The sequence below is a fragment of the Elephantulus edwardii genome, unplaced genomic scaffold (genome assembly GCF_000299155.1).
Source record: "Elephantulus edwardii isolate Elephantulus edwardi_28Jun2011 unplaced genomic scaffold, EleEdw1.0 scaffold00279, whole genome shotgun sequence".
NCBI lineage: Eukaryota > Metazoa > Chordata > Mammalia > Macroscelidea > Macroscelididae > Elephantulus > Elephantulus edwardii.
Window position 1 is genome coordinate 46,014 of NW_006400029.1, and position 25,337 is coordinate 71,350.

Here is a 25,337-nt window from a genome sequence, read left to right on the forward strand (position 1 = left end):
AACGCAAAAGTTGGGAACAGGGAAGAAGAATCAGTAGTTGGACCAAACTAGATTGAGAAATATTGAAGAAAAATTGATGCCTTTGTATTCTGATGTTGGTGAATAATAGTAAATATACCACTGACTTCCAGAAAAGGAGGGGGGAATCCCATTTTGGAAGATAAACAAGGAGAATTTTTTTAAATTCTTTATTTCATTTTTTAGAATATTTCTTAGAAGTAAAGATGATGAGACTTTGTCTCATGTGTTTTGGACATTTTGCAGAAAAGACCAGTCCCTAAGGTAAAGTAGAGAGTCAGTGAAAAGGAGGAGGGCCCTCAACAGGATTGACTTGCATTGTGGCTACAACAATGAGGCCAAATTTAGCAAGACTATGATAATGGCACAGGACCAAGTAGTGTTTTGTTTTATTGTACTTGAGTCCCAGTGAGTGAGAACTGCCTCAATGGCACCAAACAACAGAAACAGGCTTCCCAGAGGTTGAAAGTGGTGGCAGAGAAGATGAAGGGTGTGTTGCTGACATGTTAGAAGGGAAACAGATCTGGTAATTTTAACAGTAGTCATTTGTTAAATATATATGATAAATATAAACATATAAATATAAATGATAAAGTTTTTAATACAGAATGTTTACTCTACTGTGCTAAAAAGTTCTCATTTGGGATGGCATTCCATTTTCCAAAAATTGTGGAATCTCGAATTTTGTTCAGGGTCATAGAGCCAAGCAGGAGCAAGCTAAAGTGCTGCTTTGGCTCTGCTCTATTCTCTCGCTAAGGCAGTGCTGCTCAGTATAAACAGAATACCAGCTACGTATGTATTTTTATGTTTAAATTTTGTAGTAGATACATTAAAAACTATACCTAATAATTTATTTTATGTTTATAGTCTCAAAAGTATTGCCGACAGATACATAGTAAAATATTCTAAGGCTCTTTTTCTCCCTAAGTCTTTGAAATCCAGTGAGTATTTTATATTTCAACTCATCCTAGCCCCAATTTCAGTTGTTCATTAGCCATAATAGCTGCTAGATTCGTATGCAAAGCATTAAATTAATTAGACTCAAAGTGGAACTATATTTCTTACAGATAAAAGTGTTTCTAGAACCTTCCTAAACATTCCACAGTCTCTGACTTTAACAAAAGGATAAGAGAAAATTTTTGCACTATCTCTTTTTTTAAAAAAAGTCCTTCCAAAAAAAAATGAGATGATTTTGGGAAAGGTGAGTGCTGAAAAGAATATTATCCATAATATCTCAAAATATAACATCAAATTTACTTCATTGTTTTGTCTTGTAACATATTATAACATGGAAAGAAAAGACCTTACAGAAGCAGTTTGATTTGATTTAATTTTAATGTAAGGAGGAGGGTTTTTCTGCATTTCACTATGATGAACTGGTACACTTTAAAATTTTCATAATGTTGGCTATAGTCCCACTTTACAGAAATATGGAAGAAGTTAGTTTGAGCATTTGTTGTTGTTGTTATGTGCTGTCGAGTTGCTTGCGACTCATGGCGACACTATGTACAACAGTCCTAAACTCTACTCTATCCTGTGCCAATCACACCATCTCTGATACACCCATCCCAATTATCCCAGTGACTGAATCAATCCACCTCATAGAGGGCCTTCCCCTCCCACGCTGTCCCTCCACCCTAACAAGCATGATGTCCCTCTCCAAGGACCAGTCCCTCCTTACAACATGCCCAAAGTATGTTAGACGGAGCCTCAGGATCCTTGTCTCCAAGGAGCCGCCTGGTTTGACCCTTTCCAGGAAGAATCTGTTTGTTTTCCTAGCAGCCATGGTACCCTCAACACTCTTCTCCAGCACCACAGCTCAAAGACAGAAAGAAAGGAAGAAATGGAACGCATAAATATTGACATCCTAGGCATTGGCTAGATGAGATGGACTGGAATGGAGCATTTTGAGTCGGATGATCATATGATACATTACTCTGGAGATGAAAAGGTGAGAAAAAACGGAGTTGCTTTCATAGTTAAAAAGTCATTGCTAGATCCATCTTGAAGTACAATATTGTGAATGACAGGATAATATCCATATACATACAAGGAAGTCCAGTGAATACCATTATCATTCAGATATATGCACCAAAACCAGAGCCAAGGAAGAGGATATAGAAGATTTTTACCAACTTTTACAATCGGAGATCAATCAAACATGCAGTCAAGATGCATTGATAATAATGGGTGATTGGAATGCAAAAGTTGGGGACAGAGAAGAAGATTCAGTAGTTGGAAAACATGGACTCTGTGACAGAAATGGAGCAGGAGAGAGGATGATAGAATTTTGCACAATCAATGACTTATTCAAAGCAAATACATTTTTTAAGAGACATAAGCGTAGATTATATACATGGATTTCACCTGATGGCATGTATAGAAATCAGATCTATTACATCTGCAGAAAGAACCACTGGAGAAGCTCAATATCAGCTATGAAAACTAGGTCAATTGCTGATTGTGTAACAGACCACCAACTACTCATATGCAAGTTCAAGATGAAGTTGAGGAAAATTAAACCAAATCCCCGGGAATATGTTTGAAGACAGACTAATTATAATCCAGATGAAGAGTCGGCATTTTTATAATTTAGTATTCATAAACTTCATTCAGCTACCATTTGCTTAGGTGGATGAAAGCTCCTTTACTCAGGAACACTTCAGTCAAATGTACTTTGCTAGCACTAATACCACAGAATTTTGTAAGGACCATCATTTTCTAGTGGTATATCAATAATCTATTTTGGAAGGATCAGCGTAAAGTTGGTTCTTAAGAGGCAGAGGGTAAAGATGCCCCCAAACTGCTGTGTTAGTCTCTCATCTCTAACATCTCTCTAACATCAACTTCTCCTCCTTCCCTCCTTCGGGTACTTTGGCTCTACAATTCTTTATAACACCTCACAGAATTAAAAAAACCATCAAGCTCACATGGTTGTAGAGGGTGGTGAGTCCCAAATCCATGGCTCAGGCAGCACGTTAGTGGCTTCTCCTGTCTCATGTGATTGTAAGAACAGAAGAAACCAACTAGAAAGGTTAGATAATAGGCTACTTACTCTCAAGATTATAGACACAGCTGAATCCAAACATAAGCTTTTGGCTCAAGTTTTAAAAACTGACAGCCATCTGGTGAAGGGCTCTATGCAGTAGCCAGAAGAAGAAAGAGAATTTCGGCTGAGCATTTATGCTTGTAGAATGCATACCAGACTCTCAGAGAAACTTTCCTTACTTGAGCAAGGCAGTGCAAAGGTTAAGAAGGGTGATGACTGGGAGAAAGATGTTGCCTTGAGTAGCTCACCCTAGTTGCAAGATGACACAAATACATATTACTATAATCCTATCTCATCAGATTAACAGAAAACCTTTCCAAATGAGGCCATAACCACAAAACTAGAGAAGCATAAGGTTAAAAACAGAGATTCAGATCCATTGTTCTTTAGGGTCACTATGAGTTGTAGTACCCAAAGTCAACTAACAAAATTAGGCAATAAATACATCATAAAATAACTGGGAAATTACATAACTGCAAAACTCCCAAACCATTGAACGTCATAGCTCAAACAAGTCAAACGACATAACCTTAACCACCAAAGTTTCATATGTTCTACTGACATTAGTAGGAAGTTGTCCAGTCCCCTTGGTGGATCTTAACCACCTTAGCTTCATGTAGCTTTTGTTCAGTGGCATCAAATTGGCTCTGACTCATAGCAACCCTGTGCACAACAGATCAAAACCCTGTGCCATCCTAACAATCTCTCAATTGCCACTGTGTCAATCCAAGTCACTGAGAGTCTCTATTATATTGATTCTCTATTAAACTAAGCATGGGATCTTATCTAATTAGCATTACTCAGTCATTGTAATAATTATGCAAGAATCTAGCCAAAGACAATGGCTAGAAGTACTGGATGAAGTATCTTTATTGCACAGCATTGGCAAGTCGCATTCAGACATCAAACTTTGAGTTTCTAGAAGAGACAATGGAGACTTTTTTTAAAAAGAGGACATACTCATTTTTTTAAGATATAAAAGCAATAAATGTTCACTTGTAAGGAATAACAAACACACTAATATATAATATTATATACTAAATTTGGCATTACTATCTAGAGATGTGTTGTTATCATGTGCTGTCGAATTGCTTATGACTCATAGCGACCCTATGTACAACAGCTCTGAAGCCTGTCCTTTGCTGAGTCAGTCTCATCGTCTCCAACAGACCTAATCCTGTTTCTCCAGTCACTGAGTCAATTCATCTCATCATGGGTCTTCTTCTCCTGCACTGTCTCTCCACCCTTCCAAGCATGATCTCCTTCTCCAACTACTGGTTTCTCCTGGTCACGTGCCCAGAGTATGTGAAATGGAGCTTCAAAATTCTTGCCTCCTGGTAGCAGCTTAGTTTCACCCTCTCCATGTTTTTTGTTCTCCTGGGAGTCCACAGTACATTCAACACTCTTCTCTTGCACCATGACTTGAAGGCATCAATTCTTCTTCTATCATCCTTAGTCATTGTCCAGCTCTGATGCATAGCAAGTAATTGCAAAGGCTATGGCCTGGATCAGGTGCACCTTAGTCTCCAAACTGACATTATTGCTCTTCAGTATTCTGGAGAGGTCCCTGACAGAGACTTTTCCAATGAACTTGATCTTTTGATTTCCTAACTGCTGGTGCCAAAAGTGTTTGAACCTCCTAGAGAAAATCATCATTAAAAATTTAATGTATATTGACTATTTTATACAATCAATATTTTTATTTATAAATTAATGTTTACCAGATTAGTTGTGGGATGATATCAAGAATATAATCCAGGAAGAGGGCAAAAGGTCATAGCAAAGACAGAAGAAGAAGAAAAGACCAAAATGGATGTCAGAAGAGACTCTTAATATTGCACTGGATCACCAAGAAGCCAAAGTAGAGGGAAGAAATCAAGATATTAAAGAGCTTAACAGAAGATTTCAAAAGGCAGTGCAGGAAGACAAAGTATAGTATTACAATGAAATGTGCAAGGAGCTGGAGTCAGAAGATCAAAAGGGCTGAACTCAGCATTTCTTAAGCTCAAGGAACTGAAGAACAAATTCAAACCTTGAGTTGAAATACTGAAGGATGCTTTGGGTAGAATATTAAATGATCCAGGAAGTATTAAAATAAGATGGAAAAAGTATACAGAGTCATTGTACCGAATGGATTTGGAAAACGCAGAACAATTTCATGAAACAATATATAAGCAAGAGCCTATGGTGATGAAGGAAGTAGTTCAAGCTGCTTTGAAAGAACTGGCAAAAATAAAGGCTCCAAGAATTGATGGTATACCAATTGATTTGTTTCAACTAACAGATGCTGTCCTAGATGTGCTCACCAAGTTGTGCCAAGAAATCTGGAGGACAACTACTTGGCCAACTGACTAGAAGAGATCTGTATTTGTTCCCATTCCAAAGAAAGGTGATCCCACAGAGTATGGAAATTATCGAAGAATATCATTAATATCACATGCAAGCAAGATTTTGCTGAAAATTATCCAGACACGACTGGAACAGCACATTAACAGAGAACTGCTAGCAGTGCAAGGTGGGGTTAGAAGGGGTCGTGTTACTAGGGATATTGTAGCTAATGTTAGATGGATCTTGGTTGAAAGCAGGGTATACCAGAGGAATGTATATCTGTGTTTTATTGATTATGCAAAGCGTTTTCCTGTGTGGATCACAACAAAGTGTGTCTGACCCTGGGAAGAATGGGAATCCCAGAACACTTGATTGTGCTTATGCAAAACCTATGCTTGGACTAGGGCACAGTAGTTGGAACAGAGCAAAGAAACACTGCATGGTTCAAACTTGGTAAGAGTGTACCCCAAGGATGTGTCCTATCTCCATATCTTTTCAATCTATATTCAGAACAGACGATCCAGGAGGCTGGGCTGAATGAGGAGAAATGTGGCATCAGGATTGGAGGAAGATTCACCAACAGCCTGCATTATGCAGATGACACAATTCTGGTTGTTGAAACTGAGGAGGACCTAAGCACTTGCTGCAGAAGGTCAAGTACTGCATCCTTCAATATGGATTGAAGCTCAACATCAAGAAAACAAAGATTCTCACCACTCGGCCAACTGGCAGCATCGTGATAGATGGCGAAGACATTGAGATTCTTAAAAGTTTTAGTTTACTTGGCTCCACAATCAACACTCATGGCACCAGCAGCCAGGAAATGAAAAGACATATTGCAATGGGAAAGTCTGCTGTTAGGGTCCTCTACAATGTATTGAAGAGCAATGATGTCAGTCTAGAGACTAAGGTGTGCCTGATACAGACCATGGTCATTGCAATCACTTGCTATGTATCAGGGAGCTGAACAATGACTAGGAATGACAGAAGGATAATTGATACCTTTGACCTGTGATGTTGGAGAAGAGTAACATAGCATGAACTGCTAAGAAAATGAACAGGTTTGTTTTAGGATTAAACCAGGCTGCTCCTTGGAGGCAAGGATTCTGAAGCTTCATCTGGCATATTTTGGACATGTTGCAAGGAGGGACATGTCCTTGGAGAAGGACGTCATGCTTGGGAGGGTGGAGGGACAGGGTAGGAGAGGAAGACACTCAATGAGACAGATTGATTCAGTGGCTGGGATCATTGGAGTAGGTTTGTTGGAGACAGTGAAATTGGCATAAGATAGAGCAGGGTTTAGGTCTGTTGTATATAGGGTTGCTATGACTCACAGCCTATGACTGCAGCCTACAATATGGATTGAGGCTCAAGGTCAAGAAGACAAAGATTCTCACCACTGGACCAATCGGCAGCATCAGGATGGATGTGAAGAGATTGAGATTGTACACAGCTTTAGTTTGCTTGGCTCCATAGTGAACAGTCTTGGCACCAGCAGCCAGGAAATTAAAAGGTGCATTGCCATGGGAAAGTCTGCTGTTAGGGACCTCTCCAAAGTGCTGAAGAGCAGTGGTGTCTCTCTGGAGACTAAGGTGCGTCTGATACAGGCCATGGTCTTCACAATCACCTGTTATGCATCAGAGAGTTGGACAATGACCAAGGAGGATAGAAGGAGAACTGATGCCTTTGAGCTGTGGTGCTGGAGAAGAGTACTGAGAATACCATGGACTGCTAGAAAAACAAATAGATTTGTCCTGGAGAGGGTTAAACAGGGTGGCTCCTTGGAGGCAAGGATTCTGAGGCTCCGTCTAACTTACTTTGGACATGTAGTGAGGAGAGACCAGTCCTTGGAGAGGGACATCATGCTTGGGAGGGTGGAGGGACGGCGCAGGAGAGGAAGGCCCTCTATGAGGTGGATTGATTCAGTGACTGGGATAATTGGGATGGGAGTGTCAGAGACAGTGCGATTGGCACAGGACAGAGCGGAGTTTAGGGCTGTTGTACATAGGGTCGCTATGAGTCGCAGGTGACTCGACGGCACATAACAACAACAACAACAACATGACTCACAGACAACTCGATGGCGCATAACAAAAACACCAACATATCATTAATGCATTATTTTATAAAACATGCTTCCATTTTAAAAAAGAATATAAAAATATTTTATGTGTATAAACCAGGACCTGGTGGGTGGGCCTTTGCATTTAAAAATTGGTTGGCATCTCAGGTATGTGGCCCTAAGACCTAATGTTAATTGTGTTTGGTACGAACATTCTCTATCAATTCCCTGTACTGAGGTAACCTGAGGTTGCTGTGTTGCTGAATACTGTGACACTGATGTGTTAGATGGCATAATGGTTACCCATGGTAGACAGTGTTTGGTAGAGCTCCTAGATTGAGACAGACTTGGAAGCAGGAGTAGCATTCACTCTCTAAACAGCATGCCTCTGGAAGCTCTATGAATGCAGGGAAACAACGATAGTTATAGAACTAGCAAGGGGTTTTTTTTTCATATGGCCACTATGAGTCATGCTCGACACAACAGCACTTACCAACAACCACCAATAAATAAATAAATAAATGAATGAATGAATGAACGAATAAATAAATAAATAAAATTATGGAGATACATTATAGGGTTAACCTGCATCTTATTCCTACATTCAGAATTATTAATGATTTTAGAAATATGAACACATTGTGAAAAGGTTATTTAAATCAACGGGTTTGTATAGATAAGATTGTAAGGTTGTACTTTTCCACTCTTGTTGAGATTGAATAGGAATCAAGCCATAATTGACCTTGTTTTGAATGTCTGAGACTGTATATCACACCTGACATACAGTCTTTCTCATTTACAGTAACAGATGAATTCAAGTTGCTGAAATGGTATGACCTCTGGATTATTAGGGCCACTTCAAATAGACTATGTCTAAAATATAAATACTGATCCAGACGTTTCTATTACCACAGGACAATTGACACAATTACTGAAACAATGGACTTGAGCATTGTAGCAATTGTAAGGATGGCACAAGACAGGGCTAAAATCCAATCTTGTCGCTCATAGGATCACTAAGATTCCTAGTTAACTGAATGGTACGTAGTGAAAACATCATTATATGTTTTTTCTTTGCTAACTGTGCCTTTATCTTTATTATGATAGTGTTAGCAGTCATCAACTCAGTTCTGATACAAGGTGATCTGTTGTTGTTGTTATTGTTATGTGTCGTCAAGCCACCGGGCACAATAGCTCTGAAATCTGCCCTGTCCTGAGCCAGTCTCATGATCTCTGACATACCTACTCCCATTACCCTACTTACTGTGTCAATTCATTTTATCCAGAGTCTTCCTCTCCTGAACTGTCCCTCCACCCTTCCAAGAATAATATCCTTCTCCAAGGCCTGGTCTCTCCTGACATTATGCCCAAAGTGTGTGAAATAGAGCTTCAAAATCCCTGCCTACAAGGAACTACTTGGTTTCACCTTCTCCAGGATAGACTTATTTATTCTCTTTGTAGTGCGTGGTATGTTCAATATTCTTCTCCAGCACCACAACTTAAAAGCATTAATTCTTCTTCTGTCATTTTTAATCATTGTCCAGCTCTCTGATGCATAACAAGTAATTGTGAAGACCATTGCCTGGATCAGGTTCACCTTAGTCTCTAGACTAACAGAGCACTCTAGAGAGATCCCTAGCAGAATTACCCACTGCAATTCATCTTTTTATTTCCTGACTATTAGTATCAAGAGTGTAGATCGTGGAACCCAGCAAGCTGTAATTGTTAACAATCTTAATTTCTTCTCCATCTATCATGGTGCTGTCAATTGGCCCAATGGTAAGAATCTGTTTTCTTGATGTTGAGCTCCAGTTCACATTGGAGACTGCAGTCCTCGATCTTCTTTAACGCATGCTTTAGATCCTCCTCAGTGTGCAAGGTTGTGTCTCTGCACAGCTGTACATAGGGTTGAAAATCAGGATTTGTTCTCAATCCTGTGTACAGCAAAATAAAACATTACTCATTTATACACAATTCTCAAATTCACTGTTATGATTGAGCCCAATGTCAATCCATCTCATTGAAGGCATTCCTCTTTTTACTGATCTGTTTTATTAAGCATGCTGTCTTCTTACAAAGACTAACCTCACCTGACAACATTTTCAAGGTATATAAGACAAAGAATTACATCCTTCCTACTAACTGGCTCTCCTTCCAAAATGGACTTGTTTATTCTATTGATAGTCCAGGAAATAGTCAACAACAAAACTTGTCAACATCACCATTTAAAGGCATCAGTTCATCTTCAGTTAATTTACTGCCCAACTTCCATAAGCATATGAGATCATTAATGATTTATGATTGATAATACCACATCTAGAATCAGGCTAAATGTCAAGAAGACAAAGATTCTCACCACTGGACAAATTGGCAGCATCAGGATGGATGGTGAAGAGATTGAGATTGTACACAGCTTTAGTTTGCTTGGCTCCACAGTCAACACTCCTGGCACCAGCAGTCAGGAAATTAAAATGCGCATTGCCATGGGAAAATCTGCTGTTAGGGACCTCTCCAAAGTACTGAAGAGCAATGGCGTCTCTCTGGAGACTAAGGTGCGTTTGATACAGGCCATGGTCTTCACAATCATTTGTTATGCATCAGAGAGTTGGACAATGACCAAGGAGGAGAGAAGGAGAACTGATGCCTTTGAGCTGTGGTGCTGGAGAAGAGTACTGAGAATACCATGGACTGCTAGAAAAACAAACAGATTTGTCCTGGAAAGGGTTAAACCGGGTGGTTCCTTGGAGGCAAGGATTCTGAGGCTTCGTCTAACATACTTTGGACATGTTGTGAGGAGAGACCAGTCCTTGGAGAGGGACATCATGCTTGGGAGGGTCGAGGGACAGCTCAGGAGGGGAAGGCCCTCTACGAGGTGGATTGATTCAGTGACTGGGATAATTGGGATGGGAGTGTCAGAGACAGTGCGATTGGCACAGGACAGAGCAGAGTTTAGGGCTGTTGTACATAGGGTCGCTATGAGTCTCAAGCGACTCGACGGCACATAACAACAACAACACAATCAGGCACACCTTGTTCTCAAACATGATTCTTGTCTGTTGCTTCCTTGAGAATTGATTGATATACTCAGCTAAAATCTAAACAGTTTCTGGTCTCAGGTTTATTTTTCTCTCTTGCAGAAAAAAAAAGTTTTTTGAGGATCTTCTCAGAAGCAGTGTGTACATATCTACAGAATTTAAGATATAATGAAAAACAACGTATTGCCTTATATTTTTCCTTTGGATGTCAATAGTATGACAGTAAATATAGTCTTCTGTAATTTGCTTTTTCATTCAAAATTATCGTTATGTAATTTACCCGCACTATGGTAGTTAGCTGACGTTTTATCCGTTTTCATCATTGTTTTGCAACTTTTATTATAAACAGTACTTTTAAACACATCATGATAGACACACAATAATCCCAGGACCATTACCACCCATCTTAAAGAAAGGGATTTTTGGGATATGAGAATGTTAACATTTAACAGATAATGCCAAAAAGATCTCCAACATTACTTCACCCACCTATCCAAAATGCATTACAGAACCAGTTGATTGATGTTCTTGTCAATACTTGGTACTGTCAGATATGAGACTTTGTTTTCCATTTTGTGGATGAGAAGTGTTATCTACATTTTCCTTATCACTAAAGGGAGCTCTGGTGGTTTAGTGGTAAGGAATTGTGCTGCCACAATTGTGCTCAAAGGCACACAGTTGTAATCTACCAGCTGCTCTGTGGGAGAAAGATCTTCTACCATATTATTTATTGCCTCTGAAAAAAGGATCAGCTATATATCGATTCAGCTCATTGGTACAAAACAACAATGATGGTGAACATTTCTCCCTTGTCTACTGGCTAATTCAGTTCTTTCTTGCCAGCCTTATCCTAAGTGTGAGGAGATGACGAATTTCAGAGGACTGCCTCTGATCCACAACTGAAAGCTTATTGATCAAGTTTCTGTAGGTAACAAGTCTTTCTATTACAGGATGTCCATGTGCAGGGACTCTCCGAGCTTTCAGGATCAAATAAAAAGAACTGAAGCTGAAAGTAAAATCTACAAAGGCCAAATCAAAGCCTGTTTCAGAGGCTTCCACTTTTGCTGTAACAGAGCTTTCTGATGACTCAGATCTTGACAAAGAAGGCAATGAAATACTATAACGAAGCACAGGACAGGCAGAAGTTGAAGAGAAAGAAAGAAGAGAGTTGCATTGAAGAAGAGGCTCTAGAAAATCAAAATGCAAAGAGAGCCATTACTTACCAGATTGCTAAAAATAGAGGACTGACACCTAGGAGAAAGAAGATTGATCACAATCTCAGAGTGAAACACTGGTAGAAATTCAGAAGAGCCAAAATTCACAGGAGAGGCCAGGTTCAGGAAGTCCGCAGAGCAGAGCAGCGCTACAGTGGTGAATTATCTGGCATCCGTGCAGGAGTTAAAAAGAGCGTTAAACTTAAATAAATATCTTTGCTTAAACATTTTGGCAACAATTTTGAGGGTGGTTGTGTGGGTTTTTTTTTAACTAGTGAGGTGCTTTCAGTCATATATAATGCTTTAAAAGTTTTTATTAAGATAATTTGATTGTTATTACTTAATTTGTCCATATATTAAAGTCATGCTATGTAGTGTTGTATCAGTATGAAGGTACAAAAATGTCATAGCTTGTAGAGTGATAAGAATATTAACACTTGGGATTTTTTACATTAACCAAAGTGACTGTGTTGCTAGCAACCATGTTATTTGTAAAATAACCTATAAGGTAATATAGTTCAAATACCCATGCAGTCAATCCTCGGGATAGGATGCTTGTTAAAAAGTTTCATGGAATATACACATAAAAAAAGCTTTAAAATTGAGAGCAGTCTTTTGTAGGCACATCAGATCCAGGTGGTCTGGATTAAAGATAGAGAAACTGTGGTATATCCACACAAGGGAATACTATGCCACATTGAAAAACAAGGAACTCATGCAATATTATTTAAATTGGGTGACCCTAGAGGACATCATGCTGAGTGAAATATCTCAGTCACAAAGGGACAAATACTGCATGGTGCCACTGTTGTAGAATGGATCTGACATCAGGGTTGGGGGTATGACAGAAAAAAATGGATAAATTATGTATATTGTATTGAAACAGATGAGGGAAAGAACAGATTAGAGGTGATATATGATTGAGTATTATGATTAGCACAGGAATCCAGAATTAAGGTTGCATAGAGAAGTGTACTTGGGGTGGGGGAGGGAATTGTATACTAATGAAGAAATATTTTTTCTTTTTCTTTTTCTTTCAGAGGGGGGAGCGAGCTGGTGAGGAGGGGTGCGCAGGGAGAAAAGTGGGGCAATGAATGAATGGAAATCCAAAATCTCTGTAAATGTCAATTAAAATTAATAATAAAAGGAAAAAGAAAATAAAACTTTAAAATTGAAAAGGAACTTTGGTTAAAAATAGGAAAAGGAAGATATCTAACAGTTTATAATGTAAATCTGGTTAAAATCACTTCTCATCTATGCTGATGACTTGTCATAGTTGCTACTGGTATAGTTTATTTGCTCAAAATTTGATACGACTAAGTAAGTGACAGCTTCAAATGGTGGCAGTTATATTTCCCTTTCCTTGGTACTTAACAGAGTCAAAATAGTGACCTTTAAAGTATTCAGGATGGGAAAGTCTGCTGTTAGGGACCTCTCTAAAGTACTGAAGAGCAATGGTATCTCTCTGGAGACTAAGGTGCGCCTGATACAGTCCATGGTCTTTGCAATCACTTGTTATGCATCAGACAGTTGGACAATGACTAGGGAGGATAGAAGGGGAATTGATGCCTTTGAGCTGTGGTGCTGGAGAAGAGTACTGAATGTACCATGGACTGCCAAGAAAACAAACAGATTCATCCTGGAGAGGGTTAAACCAAGCAACTCCTTGGAGGCAAGGATTCTGGGGCTTCGTCTGACATAATTTGGGCATGTTGCAAGGAGGGACAGGTCCTTGGAGAGGGACATCATGCTTGGTAGGGTGGAGGGACAGCGCAGGAGGGGAAGACCTTCTATGAGGTGGATTGATTCAGTGACTGGGGTAATTGGGATGGGTGTGTCAGAGGCAATGCGATTGGCACAGGATAGAGCAGGGTTTAGAGCTGTTGTACATAGGGTTGCTATGAGTCGCAAACGACTCGACGGCACATAAAAACAACTACAACAACAATCCCCCCAGTTCGCTTTTCTCTTTAAATAAAAATTCTTTCATTGTTGCATAATTTCCTCCTCTGAGCCAACCCCCAGTCCACTTTGCAATGCACCTCTTATTCCAGACTGTTGTTATACAAATAATGTCTAATCATTTATCTTTTTAAACAGTTATCTGGCCTAGTTTTCAGTTTTGAATTGATTGCTGTTACATATGTTTCCTTCCAAGATGCAATCAACTACTTCTAACTAAACCTAGATATTCTGATTATTAACTGAACTCAAATATTGGGGTTTCATAATTACCAGACCAGACATTTAACTAAAGAAGAATTAATACTTTTAAATTGTGGTGTTGGTGAAGAATACTGAATATATTATTGACTCTCAGAAAAAATGAATTTATTAAAAGTGCGGCCAGACTGTTCCTTTGTAAAGACTTCATTTTCCAATCTTTGGATGTGTTACCAAGAAAGATTAATCCTTAGAAAAGAGTATTATGCTTAGAAAAGTAGAAGGGAAATTAAAAAGAAGGCTCACAACAAGATTGATGTACCCTGTACCATCTAGGATTATACAAATGTGAGATGTTTGTGACCTTCAAGTACATTATATGTCCATATTATTAATGTTGTTGTTAATGTGCTGTTGACTCAACTGCAACTCATAGTGACCCTATTTACAAAAGCTCTAAACCCTGCTTTATCTTGTGCCTTTATTATTGTCTCTGACACACCTATTTCTATTCTCATAGTCACTGAATCATCCATCTCATTGAGGGTCTTCCTCTCTTACTTTGTCCCTCCACTCTCCCAAACATGGTGTCCCTCTCCAAAGACTGGTCCCTCCTTGCAATATGTCCAAATTATTGCAGACAAAGCTTCAGAATCCTTGCCCCCAAGGAGTAGCCTGGTCTCACCCTCTCCAGGATGAACCTGTGTGTTTTTATAATAGTCCATGGTATATTCAATATTCTTCTCCATCAGTACAGAACAAAGGCATCAATTCTCCTTCTGTCATCCACAGTCATTGTCCAGCTCTCTGATGCATAGCACATAATTGCAAAAACTGTGATCTGAATCAGGCACACCTTTGTCCTGACATCTTTGCTCTTCTGTGCTTTGGAGATGTCTCTAACAAAAGACTTTCCCAATGCAGTTTGAATTTCCTGGCTGCTGACACCAAGTTTTTGATAGTAGAGCCAAGCAAACTGAAGCTGTTAACAATATCATCTCTTCACCATCTGCTATGATGCTGCCAATCTGCCCAGTGGTGAGAATCTCTGTTTTCTTGATGTTGAGCTTCAACCCATATTTAAGGCATCGGTCCTCGATCTTCTGCAACAAGCACTTCATGTCCTCCTTTCAAAGAAAGGTGGCCAGATAGAGCGTGGAAATTACTGAACAATACCATTAATATCTTGGCTGAAAGCAGAGAATTCCAGGGGAATGTCTATCTGTGTGTCATTGACTATGCAAACATTTCACTGTGTGGATCATACAAACTATGGCTGACTTTGAGAAGAATGGGAATCCAAGAACACTTGACTGTGCTGTGCAAAACCTGTAAGTGGACCAGGAGGCAGTCATCGGAACAGAGCAAGGAACACGGCATGGTTCAAAATTGAGAAGAGTGTGCGTCAAAGATGTGTCCTATCTCCATATATTTTCAATCTATATGCAGAACAGATTATCCGGGAGGCTGGGCTCTATGAGGAGAAGTGTGGCATCAGAGATTGGAGGTAGACTCATCAATAAACTGTGTTATCAGAAGACACAACCCTGCTTGCTGAAACCAAGGAGGTCCTGACACGCTTGCTGCAGAAAGTCAAGGACTGCAGCTTTCAATATGGATTGGAGCTCAACATCAAGAAAGCAAAGATTCTCACCACTGGGCCAATTGACAGCATCATTATGGATGGTGAGGAGATTGAGACTGTTCACAGCTTTAGTTTGATTGGCTCCATAATCAACCCTCTTGGCACCAGCAGCCAGGAAATGAAATGACGTATTGCAACGGGAAAGTCTGTAGTTAGAGACCTCTCTAAAGTACTGAAGAGCAATGATGTCAGTCTGGAGACTAAGGTGTCCCTGATACATGTCATAGTCTTTGCAATCAATTGCTATGCATCAGATAACTGGACAATCACTAGGGATGATAGAAGGAAAATTGATGCCTTTGAGCTTTGGTGCAGGAAAAGAGTATTGAATATACCATGGACTGCTAGAATGAACAGGTTTGTTCTGGAGAGAGTTAAACCAAGTTACACCTTGGAGACAAGGATTCTGAAGCTTTGTGTGACATAGTTTGGACATGTTGCAAGGATGGATCAGTCCTTGGAAAGGGATGTAATGCTTGGGAGGGTTGAGGGACAGCGCAGGAGAGGAAGACCCTCGATGAGATGAACTGATTCAGTGACTGGGGCAATGGGAGTAGGTGTGTCAGAGACAATGAGATTGGCACAGAATAGGGCAGGGTTTAGGGCTGTTGTATAGAGGGTTGCTATGAGTCACAGGTGACTTGATGGCACATAACATCAACAACATTCCACAGCCTGAAATATATCCCAAGAGAAAAGAACTGAGGCACAAATGGAGACTTGTACACCAATATTCAAAGCAGCATTATTCACCATCGCAAGAATATGGAAACAGCCCAAATGTCCAACCACAACTGAGTGGATTGAGAAACTGTGGTACATTCACATGACGGTATACTATGCAGCACACAGCAGTAATGATATTGTAAATTACTACCTAAGTTGGGAGGAACTGGAGAGCGTTATGTTAAGTGAACTAACAGTTCCATAAGGACAAATATTGTGTTAGACAATTATTGTATAATTAATATGAGGATCCAAGGCAGGGGAAAGTGGGAACAGAAGAGTGAGGACGGGGGTGGGCATTAATCACAGGATCACACGATTTGATGGATGGAAGAGGGGTTGAAGGAAATAGGAAAGTTTCAAAGTGAATACAATATATATAAACTTTGTAAATAAACCAACATAAAATAATAAAGAAATAAACATTTAAAATATTTATTAAGAAATAAAAGAAGGCACAATTGGCAGAACTAAAGAAGCCACAAGACCCAGGTTTAGAAGCCTGTTTGAATCACACAACAAAGAAGCTGTCCTGTGTTTCAGATCTGAGTTGTAACTTGTTACTTCTCTAATAAATCCCATAATCATGAGCACTGTCCAAGAGGCTTGCATGATCATTGTAATGAATTATAAAAACAAATAATAGAGTAGCAAGAGCCTTGAGAGTGGTGATTGGTGTTATCATCTATGTTGTTGTATATTGTCAAATCAGAACAGACTATGAGCTGTCCCTCCAGCAGATTCTTTTAAATTTATTTGTTAATTTTAATGAATGTTTACAGAGACTTAGGATTTCCAGTCATTCATTGTTGCACTTTTTTCCCTGCCCATTCTCACCCCCCAGACACACAAAAAAATTCACTCTTTTCCTTGAAAAGAAAAAGAAAAACTTTTTCATTGTTATGCAATTCCCTCCCTTCAAGTTCACTCCACTATGCAGCCTTTCCTCTGGACTTCTGTAACGACAAGAATACCCATCCATATGTCCCTTTTAAACAGATCTCTCTTTCATCTGTTTCAATACAATATACATCATTCCTCCCGTCCTTTTCTGTCTTCCCTCAACCCTGATGTTGGTCTTTACAACAGTGGCCCTATGCAATATTTGTCCATTTGTGATTGAGATACTTCACTCAGCATAATGTCCTCCAGGGTCATTCATCTTGCATAATATTTCATGAGTTCCTTGTTTTTCAATGCTGCATAGTATTTCATTGTGTGAATACACCAGAGCTTCTCAATCCATTTGTTTCTTGATGGGCACTTGGGTTGTTTCCAATTATGAACAAAGCCACAATAAACATGGGTGGGTGTGTATATATATATATACATACATACTTGGGTGGCAGTTATGGTTTCTTTAGGGCAAATTCCAGTAGTGGAATTTTTGGGTCAAATGATATTTGCAACTTTTTGAGAAAGTGCCACAATGCTTTCCACAGTGGTTGCACCATTTTACACTCCCACTAGCAGTGAATAAGGGTTCCAGTTTTACCACTACCTCGTCAGCATTTGATGTTTGCTGTTCTGTCAAATTTTGCTATTCTTACTGGGGTGAGATGATATATCATAGTTGTCTTGATTTGCATCTCTCTTAGAGCTAGGGATTTTGAACATTTCTTCATGTGCTTGTTAGCCATCTGAATGTCTTCTTTGGTGAAGTGTCTGTTCATATCTTGTGCCTATTCTTCAATTGGGTTATTTACCTTTATCTTCTTGTGCTCAAGTATTTTACAAATTCTAGATATAAGTCCCTTGTCAAACATGTCATTTCCAAATATTTTTTCCCAATCTGTGGCTCCAGCAGATTTTTAAAGGCTGTAAATTGCTTGAGAATAGACTGACCATCTTTCTTCTGCAGAGCTGCTAGCACATTCAGACTGCTGCCTTTGAGTTAGCAGCACCACTAGGCCATCAGCGGTCTATAGAAGATATGAGGATATGGGGGCGTATCTGAAATCCTAGAAATCTGCTTTGTGCTATTGAAGTCCTTAATAAGTATTCTTACCCTCAGTGGAGTCAAAGGAGGTCAGTTGCTGCCACCCCCAAACCTCCATGTCAGCTATAGTGGTTTTACAAAACCTTCATAGAAAAAAGTTGGGGGAAAAAAAGAGAAGAATTTGTTTTCACAAGACCTTACTTAAAAGGAATGTCAAAATAATTCTTCAGAGAAAAGAAAAGCTACACAGGTAAGAAACTCAGCTCTCAGCTAAAGAAAGAAGATAATTTTAAATGGAGTAAAGGTAGCATGCAACCATTTGTTTATTTATTCTGAACAGCTGATCTCAATAGCATTTAAAAGGTAGAAGAAGAATACAACAAACAACTTTATGCACTTGAATTTGGCAACTTAATTGAACAAGGTACATTTCATGAAAGACACACTTTATAAAAATCCACATAAGGAAAATAGATTATCTGAATAGATGTATATCTATTTAAGCATTGACCTAACAGTTAATAACTTTCTAGAATGGAAAATTCCAAGCCCACTTTAACAGGTAAATTCTAATAAATATTTATAAAAGAAATATTTTAAATTTTCCACTCTTTCAAAAATAGAAGAGAACATTTTCTCTTTTGTAGTACACTAATACCAAAACCAGACATAGATGTGACTGAAGAGAAATATTGTAGACTACTGTGTCTCATGAATATAAATGAGAATAAGCAGATACTATTTTTAACAAATAATAAAAATAGACACCGGAGCTAAATTATTAGATGAAATGTATGCAAACCAGAAAATACAGCATTGGAGAAAATCAGTTCTTTTGACTTTTATGATATTTTCTGATAAAGCAACAAATACACAATCCATATTAAAAAAGTTGCACTTCACTAAGTTAAAAAATTATATTCTGTGAAGGATTTTGTTATAAAGAAAGAAGGCTCGTATTAGAGAAAATATTTTATATGCTGCTGAAGAATTTGTATTTCAAATACACAATAAACTATCCTAACTCAATTTTTAAAAACCCCATCACAAAATAAGAAAACATCCTGAACAAACACTTCACCAAAATAAACGTGGTTGTTGTTATGTCTTGTCGAGTCACTTGTGACTCATAGTAACCCTATGTACATAGCCCTGAAACATGCTCTATCCTATGTCAACTTTACTGTCTCTGACACACCTACTCTAATTTCCCCAGTCACTGTATCAATCCATCTCACTGATGGTCTCCCTCTATTTCTTCATCCTTCTGCCCTTCCAAGCATAATATCCCTCTCCAAGGACTGGTCTCTCCTTGAAACATGCCCAAAGTATGTCAGACGAAGCCTCAGAGTCCTTACCTCAGGAGCAAGCCCGGTTTCATCCAATCAAGGATGAACCTGTTTGTTCTCTGGCAGGCTGTAGTATATTCAATACTCTTTTCCAGATCTCAAATGTGTATGTGGAAAGACATTCAGCATCTTAGATAATTTAAACCAAAGTGATAGTATTGTATACTTAACAGAACTGTTAAAACACAAAACACTGAGAACCTTCAGTGACAAAGACATCATGTAATTAGGAACTATTACTCATTTCTGGAGGAAAGTATTTTGCTTTGGAAGACCAGTAGACTAGTAGTAGGCTACAAAACAAACATACTACATATTCTACAAAATAAACATATACTTCAAGATATAGTAGCAAATTTTCTAGCTATTTGCTCAAATAAATTAAATACATATATCCACATAAAAAACACAACTGTACATGAATAGCAATCTTTTCCACAATTGTCCAAAATTGAAAACCTCAAAAAATGTCTTTCAAGAGTGTGTTCAAGAATCAGAGCTGACTCACAGTTAATGCTCCAGGAGATTATCAGGACGCTGTAAATCTTATGGGTGGAGATTGCCCATTTTTTCCCCCTGTGATGCCAGAAGTGGATTACAACTATCAAAGAGGTGTTGCATTTAGATTAGCAAAACAACTCCATATGGATTACTCCACCAGAGCTCTCTGCCCTTCAATAGATGAATTTATAAACAATCTATTTGTGCTTTATTGACTATGCAAAGACATTTACTTTGTGGATCCTAAAAAGTTGTAGTTAACATTGAGAGGAATGGGAGTCCCAGAGCAGTTAATTGTACTCATGTTGAAGTTGGACTTGGACCAGGAGGCTGTTGTGCGAGTAGAGCAAGGTAACACTGCATGGTTTAAAATTAAGACGGGAGTGCGTCAGGTTGTATTCTCTCTCCATACCTATCCAATCTGTATGTTGAGCAAATTTTCCGAGAAGCTGGGCTCTATGAAGAGGAATGTGGCATCAGGATTGGATGGAAAGTTATCTATTACCTGTACTGTGGAGAAAACACAACCTTGCTTGCTGAAAGTGAGGAGAATTTGAAGCACCTGTTTCAGAAGATCAAGGAGTGAAGGCTTTGGTACAGATTACAACTCAATGTCAAGTAAACAAAGATTCTTACCACTGGACCAATAGGCAGCATCATGATGGATGGAGAAGTGATTAAAACTGCCAATACCTTCATCTTGCTTGGATCCACAATTAACACTCTTGGTATAAGCAGTCAGGAAATAATGAGATACATTGTTGCACTGGGAAAATCTAAAGTTAGGGACCAATCCAAATTATTGATGAGTAGTGATGTCACTTTGAGGACTAAGGTACATCTGATTCAGACTATAGTCTTTCCAATCACTTCCTATGCATCTGAGAGCTGGACAATGAATAAGAACGACAAAAGAGGAATTGACACCTTTGAGCTGTGGTGATAGAGAAGAGCACTGAACATCTCATTGATGGCCTAGAGAACAAACAGATATGTCTTGGAGAGGGTACAGCCAGAGTGCTTTTTTGGAAGCAAGAATGATGAGGCTTCACCTCACATACTTTGGGCAAGTTGTTGGGAGGGGCTATTCATTGGAGAGGGACATGATACTGGGAAGGGTGGAAGGTTGGCAAAGGAGAGGAAGACCTTCAGCCAGGTGGATTGACAAATAGGTCAGATCTTTTGTTCATAGGGTCGCTATGAGTCATACTAGACTTGACAGCACCTAACAACAACCAGTGCAACCATACAATGGAATGTATTTAGCAATTTTAAGAAATTATTATTAAGCTATGAAAAAAGTAAGAGAAACTAAATGTATATTGCTAAGTGAAAGAAGTCATCTAAGAAGACAGTGACTTTATGTTCAAAATATATGGCATTTGACATTATGTTAAAGGCAAAATGGCAGAGAAAGTGATAAAGTACTTCAAACAAACCAAAAACCCAAGACCACAAGTAATTGCAAAGAGTTTATCAGAGCAGAGAGAGAGAACTGGTGGTCCAAAATATTTTAAAGTTAATATAACTATTATATAGGATACTGTCATGAAATCTATGATGCTAGTGACCTCAACATGGACCCTAGTCTACGATTTATAGTTAATTTTATAGATTTTTTTTTACCTTGCTCACATGAACATGCAGTTGATGGTTCTCAATCAGGTGAGAAAGTTTATTGGCAATTTCCATCCAAGGTTTGTAATAATCAGGAAGTTCTTTCTGCATTGAAAATAGAAACATTGGCATATTTTAGATCTCTCTAGGATTCAACTTTAGGGAGTAGCTGCTTTCAGATTTCAGTTTTCAGACCAAACTAAAGTCAATTCAGTTGTACACACATTAACTGAGAATTCATCATGCCAGTCACTGTAGAAACGCAGATTATAAAATAAAGTCCTTGTTCCTAAAGGAGCACCTGGTCTAGTGAAAAGGTAAAACAGATAGATACGTAGTCAGATGTATCCAATACATTATAATGTGCTGTATTACTAATATGGGTGCAATATTAAAAGCAGTAAAAGGGAGGAAGAGTTAGCTTTGCCAGTTGCTGTGATATATTCAAGGGGCATATTCACAGAAAGATGACCGCTAGGTCTAGTTTTAGAGACCACAAATAGCTACTTAGGTGGAAGGTGATGGAGGGGAGACAATAAAGATAAAGACAATAAATAACAGATGAACAGGAAAAGCAGAGCTTTTTGGAACAACAAGTATCTCAGTGTGCTGGAGTGTAACAGAGGATGAGACTAGAAGGATAGCATCCAGATCAAAAGGTACTTTGTATAGGATAAAATTAATTCAATTTTAAGTAACTTGATGGCATAATTTCATTTTAATTATAGGAAAGCAATTTTGACTATAGAATTTTAGGACATTGAGTCAAATTTTGAAGTTTTTGAAATAATGCTCATGCCCTGAATATGATGAAGAATGTGCATGTTATTTGTTGTTATTTTTATGTACCATCGAGTTGGAACAGACTCAAGCTGACTCTCCAGCGAGAATTTCGAGACAGTAAATTGTTGGAGAGGAGACTGCCCATCTTTCTCCTGAGGAGCAGTTGTAGATTTGAACTGTGTGTTTTGGGGTTGGCAGTGCAACTCCTCAAGAGCTATTTAGAGAGCAGAATTTAAATGATATCCTAATTAAATTTGGAGGAAGGCACGTTTCAGCAAGATCATGAGTAGTCTAAGTGGCATCATTATTGGGCTCACTACGGGTTGATGGAGCTCTCTGGTTTAGCCAAGTATAATGGGCTGAATTTCAACGCTTTCCACATCTTTTCCAGGAGATGATAATTATACCTGTTTTGGTAAATAAAGTTTTCTTAGCAAGCAGCTGCACTTGTTTATATATTTTCTATGACTGCTTTTAGGCAGTACAGATCATCCAAGGCTCTGGGCTGTATGAGGAGGAACGTGGCATCAGGATTGGTGGAAGAGTCATCAACAACCTACATTATGCGGATGACACAACCCTGCTTGTCGAAACTGAGGAGGACCTGAAGCGCTTGTTGCAGGTCAAGGACTGCAGTCTTCAATATGGATTGAAGCTCAACATCAAGAAAACAAAGATTCTCACCACTGGGCCAATTGGCAGCATCAGTATGGATGGTGAAGAGATTGAGATAGTTAACAGTTTTAGTTTACTTGGCTCCACAGTCAGCACTCTTGGTAATAGCAGCCAGGAAATAAAGAGACAAATTGCATTGGGAAAGTCGGCTCTGAGGGACCTTTCAAGAGTACTGAAGAGCAATGATGTCAGACTGGAGACTAAGGTGCACCTGATCAGGGATAGTCTTTGCAATTACGTGCTATGCATCAGAGAGCTGGACAGTGACTAGGGTTGATAGAAAGAGAATTGATGCCTTTGAGCTGTGATTCTGGAGAATAGTGTTGAATATACCATGGACTGCTAGAAGAACAAACAGGTTTGTCCTAGAAAGGGTGAAGCCAGAATGTTCCCTGGAGTCAAGGATTCTGAAGCTTCGTCTGACATACTTTGGGCATGTTGCAAGGAGGGACTGGTCCTTGGAGAGGAACATCATGTTTGGCAGAGTGGAGGGGCAGCGAAAGAGAGGAAGACCTTTGATGAGATGGATCGATTCTGTGACTAGAGAGGTGGGAATAAGTGCGTTTGAGATGGCTAGGTTGGCACAGGATAGAAGAGTGTATAGAGCTCATGTACATAGGGTCATTATGAGTTGCAAGTGATTCGATGGCACATAACAACAACAACATGACTGCTTTTATGCTATAATGGCAAAGTTAAGTAGTTACGATAGACATCAATGGGCTACAAAGCTAAAATATTTACTGTCCACACCTTTACATAAGGAGTTGCCATAAACTGATCTATTCTTATGATCTGCTCTTTCCTATTTAGTGCTGGAACCTAAACTACTGAATATCCCATCTCTAGTTTGAGAAGAAGAGAGGAGCTAAGAATGATTTCCAGACATACACATTATTTGACAGAATTCATCAGTGGAAACAAGTGCAAGTTGAAAACAGAGTGAGTTTAAAGATAGTGAATTTGTTTTTAAATTCATAGAGCTTAAAATATTAGTGTAATGTAAAACTATGGCTTGGTGCAGCACAGTTGGATACACAATTTGAAGTTCAAGAGGGAATTCCTCTGAGAGATACTTAATTGGGAGACATAAATATAGTAAAGATCCCATATAGTGGTTAAAACCACAAAAGGGTCAAGGTCATTTAGAGGAACATGTGAAGTGAAAGGAGGAGAAGAAATCCTAGATTGGAACACTGGGGAATATTTACAAGGCAGTCAGAGGAATTGAAACCAGCAATAAAGATCTGGAAGATGTTTGCATAGATCAGCAAAAGAATTCGCTTGAAGAGAAAGGCATTTGACAGAAACGAAGAATCACCAGAAAATCAAACACATGATTTAAAAGTTCAGTTGACCCATTTAAAAGAGAACTAAATGACTAATATATATCTATATATGTAAATTAAAAATTTAAGATAATGAAATCAAGGTTAAATATTAAGATCTTAAGTAAACAAGATGACAGAAAATGCGGTTTATTTTTCTCTTCTATTAGTTTGTGTAAAAAAGGAAGGCAAGAAACTGTTTTTAATTTAACAAAGTCTTAGCAAACTAGGAGTTTAAAGGCTGTTTCCATCTAAAATTGAGAAATTTTAACAGTTTATGATCCGGACAGGATTGGAGGGAGACTCATAAATACTCTGTATTATGAAAATGATACAACCGTTTATTGCTGAAAGTGAGGAGAACTTGAAGGACTTGTTATAGATCAAGGAATGCAGGCTTTGGTATGGATTACATCTCAATGTCAGGAAAAACAAAGATACTTACCAATGGACCAATAGGCAGCATCATAATGGGTGGAGAAGAGACTGAAACTACCAACACCTTCATCTTGCTTAGATCCATAATTAACACATTGGTACTAGCAGTCAGGAAATAAGTAGACACACGGCACTGGGAAAATCTGCAGTTAGGGATTTTTCCAAATTATTAAGATACTAAGTCCACGGGGACCAAAATATGACTTCGAGTCTATCGCACCTGAATTTCAGAACCAGCTCAGAAACAGTTTTGAGGCCTTGAACACTGAGTGAAGACCAGATGAGTTGTGGGAGGATATCAAGGGTATCATCCAGGAAGAGTGCAAATGGTCACTGCAAAGACAGAAGAGGAAGAGAAGACCAAAATGGATGTCAGAAGAGACTCTGCAAATTGCACTAGAGCACAGAGAAGACAAAGCAGAGGGAAGAATTCAAGATACTAAAGAGTTGACTAGAATATTTCAAAA

The 25,337-nt window shown here is 38.8% G+C and overlaps 1 protein-coding gene across 1 annotated transcript in view; it reads right to left on the reverse strand.

Annotated features, from left to right (window-relative positions):
* Positions 1-25,337, reverse strand: part of IDO2 (indoleamine 2,3-dioxygenase 2) — a 74,897-nt gene that overhangs the window by 18,498 nt on the left and 31,062 nt on the right. Inside the window, exon 3 of the mRNA XM_006900298.1 lies at positions 21,656-21,751. Within this exon, the coding sequence (XP_006900360.1) occupies positions 21,656-21,751 (96 nt within the window). The remainder of the gene's footprint in view (positions 1-21,655; positions 21,752-25,337) is intronic.